General features: G+C 36.1%; 1 protein-coding gene across 2 annotated transcripts; it reads left to right on the forward strand.

Annotated features, from left to right (window-relative positions):
- Window positions 1-4,213: 4,213 nt before the first annotated feature.
- On the forward strand, window positions 4,214-14,268 carry vsx2 (visual system homeobox 2). Of its 2 annotated transcripts, none has more exons than XM_055172900.2 (5): window positions 4,214-8,218; window positions 8,570-8,654; window positions 9,272-9,395; window positions 12,112-12,292; window positions 13,306-14,268. In XM_055172900.2, the coding sequence occupies exons 1-5, from the start codon at window positions 7,681-7,683 to the stop codon at window positions 13,671-13,673; spliced, it is 1,296 nt and encodes a 431-aa protein (XP_055028875.2). In that variant the 5' UTR covers window positions 4,214-7,680; the 3' UTR covers window positions 13,674-14,268. The 2 variants fall into 2 exon arrangements, with proteins under 2 accessions (XP_055028875.2, XP_055028876.2); XM_055172901.2 differs by having other exon boundaries at window positions 4,215-8,218; window positions 13,369-14,268.
- The last annotated feature ends 498 nt before the right edge of the window (window positions 14,269-14,766 follow it).

Here is a 14,766-nt window from a genome sequence, read left to right on the forward strand (position 1 = left end):
TTTGGTATAATATGATGTGTTTGTGGTTTATGGTTAAAAAACACATTATTTTTCACATACCGTATATTTTTGTAGCTCCAGATTTCACTCTCTTCCTGAAACGCACGTATTTGAAAAGCTCTGTGTCCCTGATTGGTCAGCTAATCTGTATGTTGTAATAGTTCTGAATACTACGGAGCCCCTAAGGGGACATGGAGCAAAAATTAAATAAAGTTTAGCTTGGCGTGGTCACGTGAAACTTTCGCGTGCGCACGTGAAACTGTAGCGTTTGGTTTCGTTTGCTCACGTGAAACTATCGTGTGAGCACGCGATAGTTTCATGTGCACACGCGAAACTAACCGCGATAGTTGTGCGTGCGCACGCGAAACTAAACGCGATGGTTGTGCGTGCGCACGCGAAACTGGGCTTTATTTAATTTTTGTTCCATGTCCCCTTAGGGGCTCCGTAGTATTCCGTAGATAGTGAAACTATTGCGTGCGCACGTGAAATTATAGCGTTTGGTTTCGTTTGCTCACGTGAAACTATCGTGTGAGCACGCGATGGTTTCACGTGCGCACGCGAAACTAAACGCGATGGTTGTGCGTGCGCACGCGAAACTAAACGCGATGTTATGCGTGCGCACGCGAAACTAAACTTTATTTAATTTTTGTTCCATGTCCCCTTAAGGGCTCTGTAGTATTCCGTAGATAGTGAAACTATTGCGTGCGCACGTGAAACTATCGCGTTTAGTTTAGGTCTGATTCACAATTTTACATTTCCTCATGTGCTCACGCGAAACCTTCATGTGCAGAATTTTTTTTGAGTTTGGTTTCATGTGCGCAGGCAATAGTTTCACGTGCACAGGCAATAGTTTCGCTAAAAACTATCGCGTGAGCACATGAAACTAAACTTTAAAAAAATTCTGCACATGAATGTTTCGCGTGAGCACATGAGGAAATGTAATATCGTGAATCAGACCATTGGTGCTCTTTAAGATAACTCATATTTTTGCAATTCTGGTGATTTACAGTCTGTGACTCTTGCACTGCTAATACAATGCCTTACCAACTGAGCTATAGTAATAGTGATGTTAGTGGCACAGATACACATATTTCAGTTTAAAATGCATTGTCTTTGTTTTTATTTCCATTCATATAATTCACTCAATACTATGCTTGCGAGTGTACAAAAACAAAATGCAGCACTAAAAATGATTTATCACTTCCAGTACATTGCAAATACAGAATTATGACCAAGTGAGCACAAGTGATTCTTCATTTAGATTGCTTGGCATGGAAAGATCAAGCACCTGCAATCTGTGTAGGGGCTGGGCTAATGTAATACAATGTCCTTATAATACAGCCACATCCCAAAGCTCATTACCTTGCAGTGACCTTCCAGAATGAAAGTTCTTTATCTGCTCACAAAGACAAATAGCTGTCAGACATTTAGATGTAAGAGACATGTTTATTTGTATGCATCACATTATACTGTAATTGCTAAACTTTGGTGAAACTCTCATTTTAGCAGATTTGATTATCGTGTCACACATTCCATCTAATTTACTGCCAATGTAATCCAATGATTTTTTTCCAGCCTACTCTTATGGAAATTTGTGCGTATTTTACAAGTTGAATTCTTACGGAGTGAAACACGTACGATTATTAGAAGGAAATAATAATGAAACCCCACTCATAAACCCAACGTCACGGGGCGAAAGCAAATTGTACAAAAATGTACAAATGTGGTTGTACAAATAAAGCGTAATTTATAGTTTTGCGAACAACCTACGGCGTAGCCTCTGCACGTCAGTTTTCATTTATACTTCTGCGTCGTTGTTCGCGTTGACGTGCAATTATACATGCAGATCGCTTGTAGGCAATGTCCACAGGCATGCTACAGTATCAAGGCAAAGCCAAAAAAGTAGCAGCTCCTTGTGTACATTGTTGGAGAATCATCAGCAGTGATAGAGGTAAATGGGTGATTCTCACGAAAACTTGGTTTTAAAAATGTCAAGCATGAAAATTTAAAAATTGCTTAAATGTACTTTTTTTCCCACCAGACATTAAAAAACAAAGTCTGGAGTAAATGGGAACATTAATTTAAAAACTTTTACTTATCATTTAACACTTTTTGTAACATAATTTAAAAAATTAGTCCTAAAAAATCTCATTACCGCAACAGTCAGAAAACATCAACACTGACATATTTTCAAAATGACATGACAAACCTGAAAGAACATAATTTGGAGATTCTGCACATACATTTAAAATCAAAGTATTATGCTTCTATTAATTAAATTAACATTTAATAAGCATCTGTTGCGGTAATGATAATCAAAATGTCGTGTAAGCATTCTGACAAGACAATATTTCAAATTAACTGTAAAAAATGATCTTACCTGGTAGCCATCTTGAAGTAACTGGTCCATGTGCTTGGTCACTCAAAATCAACCTTTATTAAAATTCTGTATGTGTGCTTAAACTGTTCTCAAAAAGTGTTGCGGAGGATGAGAACATCAGGCATGGACACATCATTTTCCTAATTTTTCTTCATTATTATTATACATGAATATTCAGTAAATATTTTTTCTGTCATCTAAAGTAGTCTAGCAAAACATCCATTTATTTTTTTCCTAATAGTTTTGTGTTAATTTGATTAAATTACAACATAACGCATGTTCAAACACAGCCGGACACATTGCGGTAATGAGAATTTTAGCAGAAAATGAGATAAAATTTCCAATTATAAATTCTTATGTTGAAATCACACATTGTGCAAGGTAGAACACAGTATTGTGTTAATTCTAATGCTGTTTAATGTTACTATATAACACATTTTAAAGCTTAAAACATTAGTGCTGTGGTGTTTCAATAGTTTCGTGAGAATCACCCAAATAGACAGCAACTTTTGTTGCAACCTGAGTTGGTAAATATAGCTCCTCAACTTGGTCCATGCAATGCAGATTTTTTGACCTGATGGGAGGGGTTCTAGCAGACCAATCACAGCATGTGTGGTCCATGTAGAACTGACATGTTGTTACATTTTTGGAGAGGGTGCACCTCAGGCTACTCTGCACAATAGTGATGTGCTGGTCAGGGTTTTATTTTCAACCCGCTTTTATTAAATTATTTGGCCCGCCCCAGCTAACCCCGCACCACTGTATCTATTTTACAACCTGCCCCGCAACTATTACATAGACAAACTACATTGTAACGTAAATAAAAATATTATATTATATTATTTTTTATTTTTATATGTTTATATTGTATATACATCATATTTTTAGCTTATACCACGGGCCTGTTGAATGCTTTATTCTGATTGGCTGAGAAATGTTCCATGGGTGTTGATTATTTTTTGTAAACCGCACACCTTACCTTTTAAATGTCTTAAAAATGGGCACCAGAGCAATGTTTTTGGTAACCGTGGTATAAAAGGAATAATTGACTCTGGTCCTCTGAATTATTTAAAAAAATAATACACACCCGCCATGGATAATTCAACGGCCCGTCGTCAATTATTCCTTACATAAAAGTGATTGGAAATACCTATTAGATTACATTGCCATGTAAACTGGCAACAACATACGCTTATGAACCATAGAAACCAACATGGTCATATTAATAACAAGCCAGGATAATGATAAACATTTTCTACATTTACAAAGCAGCGTTTGTATTATCAATTCATAAATTCCCGACCTTAAAGGGACACTCTCACTCTAATAGGCTCATTTTCCAGCTCCCTGGAGTTGAAGATTTGATTCTTGCTGTTTGGGAGTCCATTCAGTCGATCTTCGGGTGTGGCGCGGTGCCACTTTTGGCATAGCTTGGCACAATGATTGGACCATTGGCGTCGCGCTCAAGAGTGACCAAAGAGTGTTGATGTTTTTTCTGTTTGGGGCTTGACTCTTCTTTAGTTACATTGGGTACTAAGCCAGACAGAAAATTAAAAGTTGCGTTTTCTAGGATAAAATATGAAAATATTTTTCCCAAATATTTAATAGGGAATTCCACACAACATAGAAGGGATTTGTCTGAGCCGATGGTGTAGAGGGCAGCGCTCCGACGTGGTGCTTTCGCACTTTCGGCGACCCAGGTTCGATTCCCGGTTTGTGGACATTTGCCATTTCCATACCCCTCTCTCTTCCCTGTACGTTCCTGTTTTCTCCTCTATTACTGTTTAAAGCTCCCGTTCCTTCTGATGTATTTGAAGCTTTGATTGGCATGTGTTCATGTTTCACGTGTAAAAAAACGCTGTATTTTTCACACAATTTACTTATCTGTTTTCACTGTCCTCAAAACGGGCTTGTTCTATGAAGTCCCTCCTTCAGAAATACGTATTGAGTTCTGATTGTGTAGTTTGTTTGGTGTGTTTTGATTCGATAGCAGCTTAGCTTAGCAGAGCCGTTTGAGCCAAAGCTGGTGACTGATGTATTCCTGTGGGCGGAGTTTAGTCAACGAACCGTTTTAGTGACGTCATTAAAGCAGGAAGTAGAGGGCTGTAGTCCAAACCGGCGTTCACTGTAGGCTTTGAAAGAGGAATTCTTTATAAGAAAATATATCGCCTGGCAGTGAACTTTGAGCTTTATCATTTTACAGGTATTATTTATGCTATTATAGCAACATTACACACTAAATTGGGTTAAAAAATTGGATCAGGAAGAACGTGACCTTTAAATAAAGGTAAAATCGCCAAAAAATATAACATACATGGGTTTTTATTTTGTTTTAATGACCGCCCCGCAAATGAAGTGACAATTTTTTACCCCTCCAACCCGGCCCGCAAGTTATGAGACATCCCACGCATCACTAACGCACAGCTTACGGCCTAGCTACGGTGTAGGTCCTACGCAGAAGAATAAATTGCCCTTTAATACAATTTAGCCACCTCATGAATTGTATGAATTACCATGTGGGGTTCTATTTTAACACTTTTGGTTTGTGCGTACACAATGGCAGGTTTCACTTTAAAATAAATACGTATAGTTCTCATTGTCAGCCCTGATGAGAAAAAGAGAGATTTTTTTTGCAACAGCTGTTTGCCTTTTAATCTGCAAGCATCAGATCTCGCAGTCTTTGATAGGCCCCCGATCTACACGAATGACTGAACTAAATCTTTCCTTAATCTAGAGCCTTATTAGTTTGTCCTCTTATGCATGTAAATCAGGATGCAGTCATTTTCATATGGAGATGGATTATTAAAAGCCGTAGAGGGAGAGTGGGTTTTTTTCCCACTCACAATAAACAACAAAGCCCACCACAGATTACAGCAGAAGTGGAGGCTGAGAGAGGGCAGGAAGCAGTTTGTAATTGACAGACTGCTTTGACAGAGGGAGCGTCTTGTGAATAGATGGGTTTATCTAGACTGGGTGATGTGTCATTTGCATATCTTGATAACATTGATTTCTTCATTACCCTTAATGAAATTTCCACTTAATGGCTTCTAATTAGTTTCAACTGGTGCCCATATAATTGCAGCTGTAATATTTTGGTCTCTCTTAATCAGTGGCGCAGAGTTTAATGCAATGTGTGACTATACGGAAACTTGGGTGAAGTTTTATTGTCTTGTACTTTTTATGTTGAATTTCTGATCTGCACTCTAAAAAGTTGGATTGTTTAAACCAAGGGCTTAGTTTAACCCAGCGGTTGGGTTTGTCCACATTTTACCCAACCATGGATCGAATCAAGCCTTTTTTTTTAGTGTATATGTGATTAAACCTTAGTTTTGAATGGCTGCCGGTTATAATGATCATCTCATGTAATTGCCATGGAGCCAAGCCAACAGAGAATTAGCACAGGGTGGTAATTGAATAATGTCCCATAAGGCCAGAAATCACATGGCTTTTTTGTTTATTTTAATCTGATTTCGAGCAGGATTACAGTACACCTTTATTAGTAAAATTGGTTATTATTATCAGGCCACTTCAGCAGTGCACTGCCCCCCAATCTTTCATTTTGGCCTCAAAACTTGTGTTCGCCCAATGTTCGATGGCTATTATTAATTAGCCAGAAAAGTAACACATCAGGCGCGCTCTCGTGGGAGACAGATCGAATTCGCCTGCGCGTGCGTCGTCTTCTGCAGGCGTAGCCACGCGTCCGACGTTCTGCTTGTGTCACATGAATCACGACGTTTATTTATGCATCAACACATGGCACTTTGATAAGATTGGTGTTATCTCTGTCACCATCAACGGCTCACTGCTCATTTCCATAAATTATCTCCCAGTAATTCTCGGTCCAGATGTCCAAATTGTGCCACAAATTATCTGCAAACGAATCAAATCCCAATGTAATTTAGTAATAGCTGATTAGACCTCTATGTATTAAAAAAACTGGATGTAATTAGAAGAAGCCATATTTCGCAGTCTGTTCAAATGCGTAGCACAGCTATGTTTTATATGCAACAGTTTAATTCTCTGTTCAGAACGTGCATCTGTTTTCGATCAGGCCATTTTGTAGGACAGATAGGAAATTGTAAAAGTGTAGAAAAATACCTATTTTTAATTACCTGGAATGTATTTATTATTATTTGTTATTTCAAGCAATAAATCATTGGGCACCAATTTATAATAGGCTATTAGTCCTCTGCGTCCTGCTCACCAATGTTACTTCACTATCAGTTTAATATTTAAATTCTCTAAATTCGATATTGTAAATGTATTTATATAAATGTATTTTTATCGAGATTTATTTATTTGTATAAGCAATTTAGTGGCAAATTGTTTGATCACGAGAACTTTACATTTCTGTGCGATTTATATGTGATCATGACACTGGTTATAGCTTTACGTGCATGTATCATTATAGAGTCCAAGTTGTGAAAACCGATTTTTTTAAAGCCTAAAAAAGACCCACCCCTCCCAAGAAAAACGAAATCCGGAGCGACTTCAGTTTTAAATCCTCATAGGGTTTCTGTGGTGGCCAAAATATTTGTTAAGTTACAAATGTGTTGATTTAAAATCACCAATCTTTTTTAATTGGACGTTTTCGATCACATGCCTTTCTTTAGTTATTAATATTAAAAATATTATAGAAATCGCCTGTTTTAAATAATGGTAAATATGAATTATTAAAAACGATGACAAGGCGACCTATTGTTAATACTTTCTATTTTGTTGGATAGGTATCGTTTGTGCTTCAGCATAATTCGTTCAATGCCTATACGAAAGCCTATATAGTGCATTGCATATTTTGTCATTGCTGACGACATTAGGCTATCATGTGTGCTGGGGTTCCGAGTAATCTGGGCCACATCATAACCTAAGTGCACAGGTGCCATTTTCTTCAGTAATTTGACCATCTTACGGCAAATTTTTTTTTAAATGTTTTGATTTCTAATGAACCCAGTATTAGAAATATAGGCTATTTTAAAATGTTTAAGCCTAAAAACACAAAAGGGAGCATTTCATTGCATTTACTATATTTCTATTTACGGCTTTCAATATTACTATTATTGTAAAAATACAATAAAAATTCGAAAGTAATTTGAATAAGTGCGAAAATAATTAGATTTCTATTTTCATTGTGAATGTATGCGCTAATTTGGGTGAAATGACTGATTAACACACCTTTGGGATAGTTTCATCTGATGTGAATTCAATGATATAATGCATAATAAACCCGTGGAGCAGCATCCTTTATCCTCTGGAATTCTAAATCGCGTGCTCTCAGCTGATTGGCTGGTGAGTTTTGACCCATGTTGGGATGGACCTGTTGGATAAAAGGAGAATTTCTAGAGGGATCATGCGTATTGCGCCGTGGATTCCTGTGCACTAGGGACCGACTTGTATCTGAAGAAGGGAATAGTCTCAAAGGCACCATGACAGGAAAGGATGGGTCTGTGTTGTCGGAAAGTTTGAACAAATCAAAATCACCGTGCGCCGTTGAGAACGGTGGAACTAACAATCCACATCTATCAAAGACTGCCACTACTCACACGCCCAAATGCACGGGTTTTGGCATTCAGGAGATTTTGGGACTAAATAAAGAGCCGTCTTCGGCTCCACGGAACACACTGGACTCTTTTCCAGCTGGAGCTCACCTGTTAGCCACGAGGTCGATGCTCGGTCCAGCTGGTCTTGGGGTCGGGATGGGATTAATTGGCCCTGGAGGTATTCCGTCGTTCTACAGCCAGCCTGCGTTTCTGGAGGTGCTGTCAGACTCGCAAAACGTCCACCTTCAGCCTCTCAACAGGACAGTGGGTCCGCTGGAAGCTAACCAATCTGCTAGCTCTGGTAGGCCTGCAAAATTCATGTTCAAGGCCCTCATAAGATTTAATGATGTTCCAAAAAATAATGGGCAGTTATTCGTTTCAAGGCTGAATTGGGTTTGTTGACTTATTCATAATAATACTAATGTTATGATGCTTTTATTTTAGTCTAATTATAAAACATTTATATAAGATGGAATTTTAAAAGTGCAACATGTTATTTGTTTTATTTACCATAAATATGTCCTGTGTGATTATCATTACAGAAATTTAAAAATGTTTTTGTAAGTAAAGGACAATTGTCGCAACACACATATTTTACATGCATCACATTTTACATATCAAAATATGAAGAATTTTGTGCCCGATATTGCAGATTCAGAAGACGTCTCTTCAAGTGAACGGAAAATTTCAAAATCTTCTCTGAGCCAGAGCAAGAAGCGAAAAAAGAGACGACACAGGTGGGCTAAACAGCATTCTTAAAGCGTATTAGCTTTGGTGTTATTTTTATGCCCGTTAGCTAAAAAACAGACATAATAAACACCGAGGAAAGTGTAAAATTCATCTTTTTTTAAAACATTTGGCAGTTATGGCCAATTTGGAAAAACTGGAATAAAGTTAAAAATTAATTTAAAAGTATTTTGAGGAAGAAAGAAATAGCGAAAGGTCTCTTTCTTTTTTTGGTAGCTGATTGTATTATATATAGAATTATATAAATAATAGTAAAAATAAAGAGCCATTTTAAATGTAATAACTGTATAATTATTAATAATAATAATTGTCGTTGTAATTTGAATCTTTCAATATTTGCATATTTCAATATATTATATTTGAAAGCGTTTGCTTCTTTTCTAGGGACAAAATTAATTAAACTATATTTAATGCGTTCATGTCTATAATTATTTCACAGCATCAAAATTATCAATTTAAAATATACAGTATAATTGTTAGTTTCCAACGAATATATTTTGCATTTGCGGTTGATCCACTTGATTTGTTTTTAATTTTAAGTAAAATAGGACATTTAAAACAATTCATGATTTAGTTATAATAATGATTGGGTTTTATTCTTTTATAGAACAATATTTACATCTTACCAGCTGGAGGAACTAGAGAAGGCTTTTAACGACGCTCATTACCCTGATGTATACGCCAGAGAAATGCTGGCCATGAAAACCGAGCTGCCCGAGGACAGAATACAGGTAGGATATACGCACACTTGTGTATACACTCGCTATGAATTAAAAAAGAATAATAATTTAACGCTGAATCGAATTTTTTATGGAAAATACAAAAACGTTAAAAAGTCAGAGGCTTACGCCCGTATGAATTGAATTCTGCTATAACACAAAATAACAAATACCTGTAAGAGTCAGTTGTGCAATTTTGCAATATATTTTTTCCATAATTTGTTTTAATAATATGTGCCTGTATATTTGACCTATACACCTGTCACACAAATGTTTTCACACAGTGCAGTTTTCAAAATTACAAATGTATCATCAAAATAATATAATTATTTTTTAGTATCAAATTCTCTCCTATTTAGCCTTATTCTAAATTGCTGTTTATATTTTTTAAATTACTAAATAAATAAGAATGTAAATATTTTTAATTAAAATCGAGATATACCTGAAAGAAATTGAGAATAAAATCTGTGAGGAAAAACAAATACTGATTTTAAATACTTGTAGACCATGTGGCTACACCTCTGCACTACCTTTTTAACGAAATGAACAGACCAAATCTGATCACCTCATTTTATCTTATCTGTTGTATATTTTTTATTTCGCATGTAGCTATAGGCTCTTGACAATTTCTTGACATAAGTCTCAGCAGGTGAGACTGACCCTACCTGTGAAAATCAAAGTTTAATTTCAGTCAATTCATTTTAATTACAATATTTGACATGACCTTACTTAGTCAATTTAAACATATCATTTTTAAGCTATATTTTCATAATGTTCTTTACATTATGTGGGATGATTTTATGTAGAAAACAGTAAATGACAAAAATGACTTCAGCTGGGTTTTCACAGACAAAGACATTTTGGTGTTTTGGGGCTATAAACAGCTCCTGAGTCCAGCATCTTGATCGGACAGATAATATCTTTTCAGCTTCAGTTGGATGTGAAACAATTTGTTCTCAACGAGAGAGAGAGAGAGAGAGAGAGAGAGAGAGAGAGAGAGAGACGCGCTAACGACCTAATCAAGCAATCAAGGCGGATGGAGATTACTGTGTGACCCGAACAATCCATCTACTGGCCCTCCTTTTAATTTCCTTCTCATTACGGTGCCTCATGGTGAATAAATAATAAGGAAATAAATAAATAATTCCATTTCAATCCAAAGTAAAAATTAACATCTAATTTTCTCATCGAGTGTAATTAGTTAAATCAGAAAAGCTCGGCGTGTTCCCGGGGAAGAGATGCGGGAGTTCAAATGAAATAACTACATTGAATTTATTAGCACGGGTCAATGGCGGTGCTCTCCAGGGTCTGCTCGTTTAATTTCCCGTGATATTTGCCCGCCTGTCCACCATCGATTGGGCTCGAAATTAACTTATTTTTCAATCAGCTCCCGCGTGCCCTTGGGGTCGTCTCTCATCGCTGTCTCCACCCGCTTTCTTTTGAGCGCCCCATAACCAATTTCTCCGCTAAAAAGTAGCGTGCATGAAATGAGGGCTATCATCGGCATTACCTGAAAAGATTGGAAAATGGTTTTGATAATTTCTTATCCAATGTCTGGCCTCTCCGGACCCGAGAGCCCCTCCCTCCTCTTCTCCTCCTCCTCCTCCGTCAGATTTGCCACCAGCTATCATTAGAGAAGGCCAAGTGGTGGTTAAGCAGTGCGTGTAGTGCTGCTGAGATCAATCTGAACTCACCCTGAATGAGAAGTCGGTGTATAGTTGGTCTGATAGAGATACTATGTGTGCCTGGTCACCTTAAATAGATACAGATATTACTAAACAAATATTAGCTGTTAGGTAAAAAACACTGCAGTGGCCTATGCTATATTTAGTGTTTACTATAGTAAATGTAAAATTGAAATTGGCTATACTGGAGAATGTTACAATAAATACTAGAAATGTTATTCTGTATCCTATTTTGTAGTGAATTGGTAAATACTGTAGTATATTTCAATATTTACTATGTTAAAATTAATAACCATAGGCCTACCTATTGTAAAAGATGCTAGATTGTTTCGATTTATGGTTGAGTAAAATATAAACAAACCCAGTTTTAAAGTTTTTTACATTTTGTAAATGTCCATATTTAACATAACCATGGAACAATCTGTAGCCACACTGTATGGTTCATTTTAACACAACACTTTGTCCATATTTTACCACTATGAGATGAAACAACCCATCCTTTTAGAGTGAAGATACTATTTTACCATAGTAAATAATATCAAAGTATACTACAATATTTACCAGTTCCTTATAGTTAAAAGTACAGCTGCATATATAAAGTGTAGGAATTGGAAGTGTAGGGCGGCACAGTGGCGTATATTGCTTCAAAGAGGTCCCCCGGTATGAGGCCAAAAACATGCAAGTTAGTTGAATTGGAATTACCAAATTGCCCCTCTCCTAATCTGTGTATGGATTAATTTGTGTGAATCAACTGATTAACCAGTTCTTCCATGAATATGAATCCATAGATGCTGGAATGGCCTGAAGAACAAAGAAAGAAAGAATTGGAAGTGTAGGATTTTTAGTACAGTTTACTATAGTAAACACTAAAAGATACTACAGTATGTGGTTTTGTTGGAAAGAAATTGTGTAAATTGCATATGAAATGTATTCAATAACACATGTAAGCTATTTGTTTAATTAGATGTTATGCTTACCTGCTTTTAAAAATAGATTTTTGTATTGAAAAAATGTTAATATACAAATCATATTTTTGTGGACAGGTCTGGTTTCAAAATCGGCGAGCCAAGTGGAGAAAACGTGAAAAGTGTTGGGGTCGCAGTAGTGTGATGGCCGAGTACGGACTGTACGGTGCTATGGTGCGTCATTCAATCCCTCTGCCTGAGTCCATACTGAAGTCTGCTAAAGATGGCGTCATGGATTCCTGTGCTCCTTGGCTTCTAGGTATGCCAGAGAATCTCAAGGCTTTTTTATTATAATGATTTATTAATATAAATGTTTTTATTATCAATCATAATAGATTATTATACATTACGTTATACACTGTAATTATATTAATACAATTACAGTAAAAAACCTGGGATCAAGTCTACTCTGTTACACTGTAAAAAATTAACTGTAATTATGCAGCTGGTTTCCAGTAACTTACTGTAAAAGATAATGACTGAAAATGTTTCATGTTTATTTAACTTTGAACAAACTGTTGCCAGTAGATAACATTAATGTAAAATCTACAGTAAGTTACTGGCAACTACCCAGTACTAATACCCAGTAATACTGTAATTTCTACAGACATTTTTTACAGCGTATTAACTTTAAATAATGCGTTTGTCACTTAACACTGAATTTTAAAATTAAATGCATGAACACTATATTAATCAAAGCAGATATAATCTTTTTAAGATTAAAATGATAGAGAATATCATATGTTAATGCAGTGGGTCCCAAACTGGGAAGGGTGGTCAGATGGTGCTGGGGGAGGTTTATGAAATTTTATAATTTACTTTATCATATATTATGTGTAATTAAACAGCCATATTTTTTGTTACATTCAAATTAATACGTTTTTTATATTTAATGTCATCAATTTTCTTTGGGGGGTGCGAAGGGATGCACCCTACACAAAGGGGGGCACAATCCAAAAAGTTTGAGAACCACTGCGTTAATGTATAATTAAATTATCAAAGCCGATAGCTTAGGAATTTTTTAGGAAAATGTTACTGTTTTATATTATAAGGAAAACAATAATACACCCAATAAAACAGCATTATTGTAAAGTAAAATATTTTTAGTCCTGTTAGTTAATTAGGTAATACGCTTCCACTAGAAACTGCTACTATTACAACAAAATGACAAAAACATACATAAAGCATAACATTAATTTTTTCACTCCGATTTGTGACTCGTAATTAGTCATCCTTTTACTTAATCTAAAATCTGTCTCTTGCTGTTTTCAGTTCAAGATGGTTTTCCTACCACCAGCTGCTTTTCTAAATACGAATGCCCACCATTCTTTGCAGGGATGCACAAGAAGTCCTTGGAGACCGCCGCAGTTCAATCAAATGAGAAGTCAGATGTCACTCAGAAAGCGACCAATGCCATGACGGATGAGGGCGAGGGTGAGGAAAGGAGGACGGAGTCACCTATGTCCAAAGAGGAACTGAGGGAGAACAGCATTGCTGTTCTCAGGGCAAAAGCACAGGAACACAGTGCCAAAGTGCTGGGAACGGTTTCATCAGAGAGACTGGAGCACAAGATGGAGATATCGGCGACAGAGAAGTCCAACGAACAGTTAGATGCGAAAGAAGAAGATAAAAATTCGTAGGTTATCCAGAGTAATTATTCATCCATACCTCTGTAATGCCATAATGCGTAGTCTTGGAGTAAACATATCTGGATTCATTTCTTTTTTTCCTAAGAGTTCTTCTACGTTTGGTTTTACTTAAGCAAGGTCAAAATGATTAAAACATGGTGTTTTGAAAATGATAATAATATCACATTTCTCTTAAAGATACAGAACATTCCAGCCATACCAGCATTTCATAATGATGGAGCATGCTTGTGCCCTTTTGTCATGATGGAAGGTTGCAATGTCCAGGGCAAATGTTTGCGTGTTTATGTTAACTCTATACTGATCCAATTTCAGTATTAATTTTCAGTAATTATTAGAAAATAATTGCTCAAGAACTCCCAATGAGCTTTTAATAACAGAATTCAGTGCTTTTCATTGTTGATTTTGTACAGTGTCCTAAAACTCAAGTGTTTTAAAGTTGTAATAGAGTCTTTTGCTGTATATATTGTAAATTAAGATAGCTCGCTACAGTATTGTTTGAACTATACATGAATGTACTGTAGTCTTATTATGTGCTTTTTTCGTAATATGTAAAATGCCATACAAATTATTAAAAAAGTATGAGAAATGCTGCGATGGTCTACATCAATGAATGAAAAAGAAAACAAAAAATGTTTTACACTTAATATTATTTCCTATGTATTTTAGACCATGTTGATTTTACTGTGTAAATTAAGAAAATCATAAATCAGTGCTAAAATCTTTTTTTTTGTTGGTTTATTGAACCTACAATAACAATCTTTTGTAGCCTATAAACATTTCTGTGTCAATGGGTGTAATCCGACATAGTTTATAGGCCTCAATCTGGGCAGATTAAATAGCAGGGTCACTGCAAAACAGGCATATGGGAGAGCGCCTGAAAGCAGATGGCCTCACTGAGATTCCTCAATATCTATCTATCTATCTATCATATTTTGAGGTACTAACTATATTCTATTACTCAATCACCATTTCCCCCATATGTGTAGACTTGGAAGTCTTGCAAATTGAAAATCCTCATATAACAGGATAGAGAAGAGCAATATTTATTTCACAACTGTATATAGCGATAAAAAAATCACGATTA

The sequence above is a fragment of the Misgurnus anguillicaudatus genome, chromosome 7 (assembly GCF_027580225.2).
Source record: "Misgurnus anguillicaudatus chromosome 7, ASM2758022v2, whole genome shotgun sequence".
Classification (NCBI taxonomy): domain Eukaryota; kingdom Metazoa; phylum Chordata; class Actinopteri; order Cypriniformes; family Cobitidae; genus Misgurnus; species Misgurnus anguillicaudatus.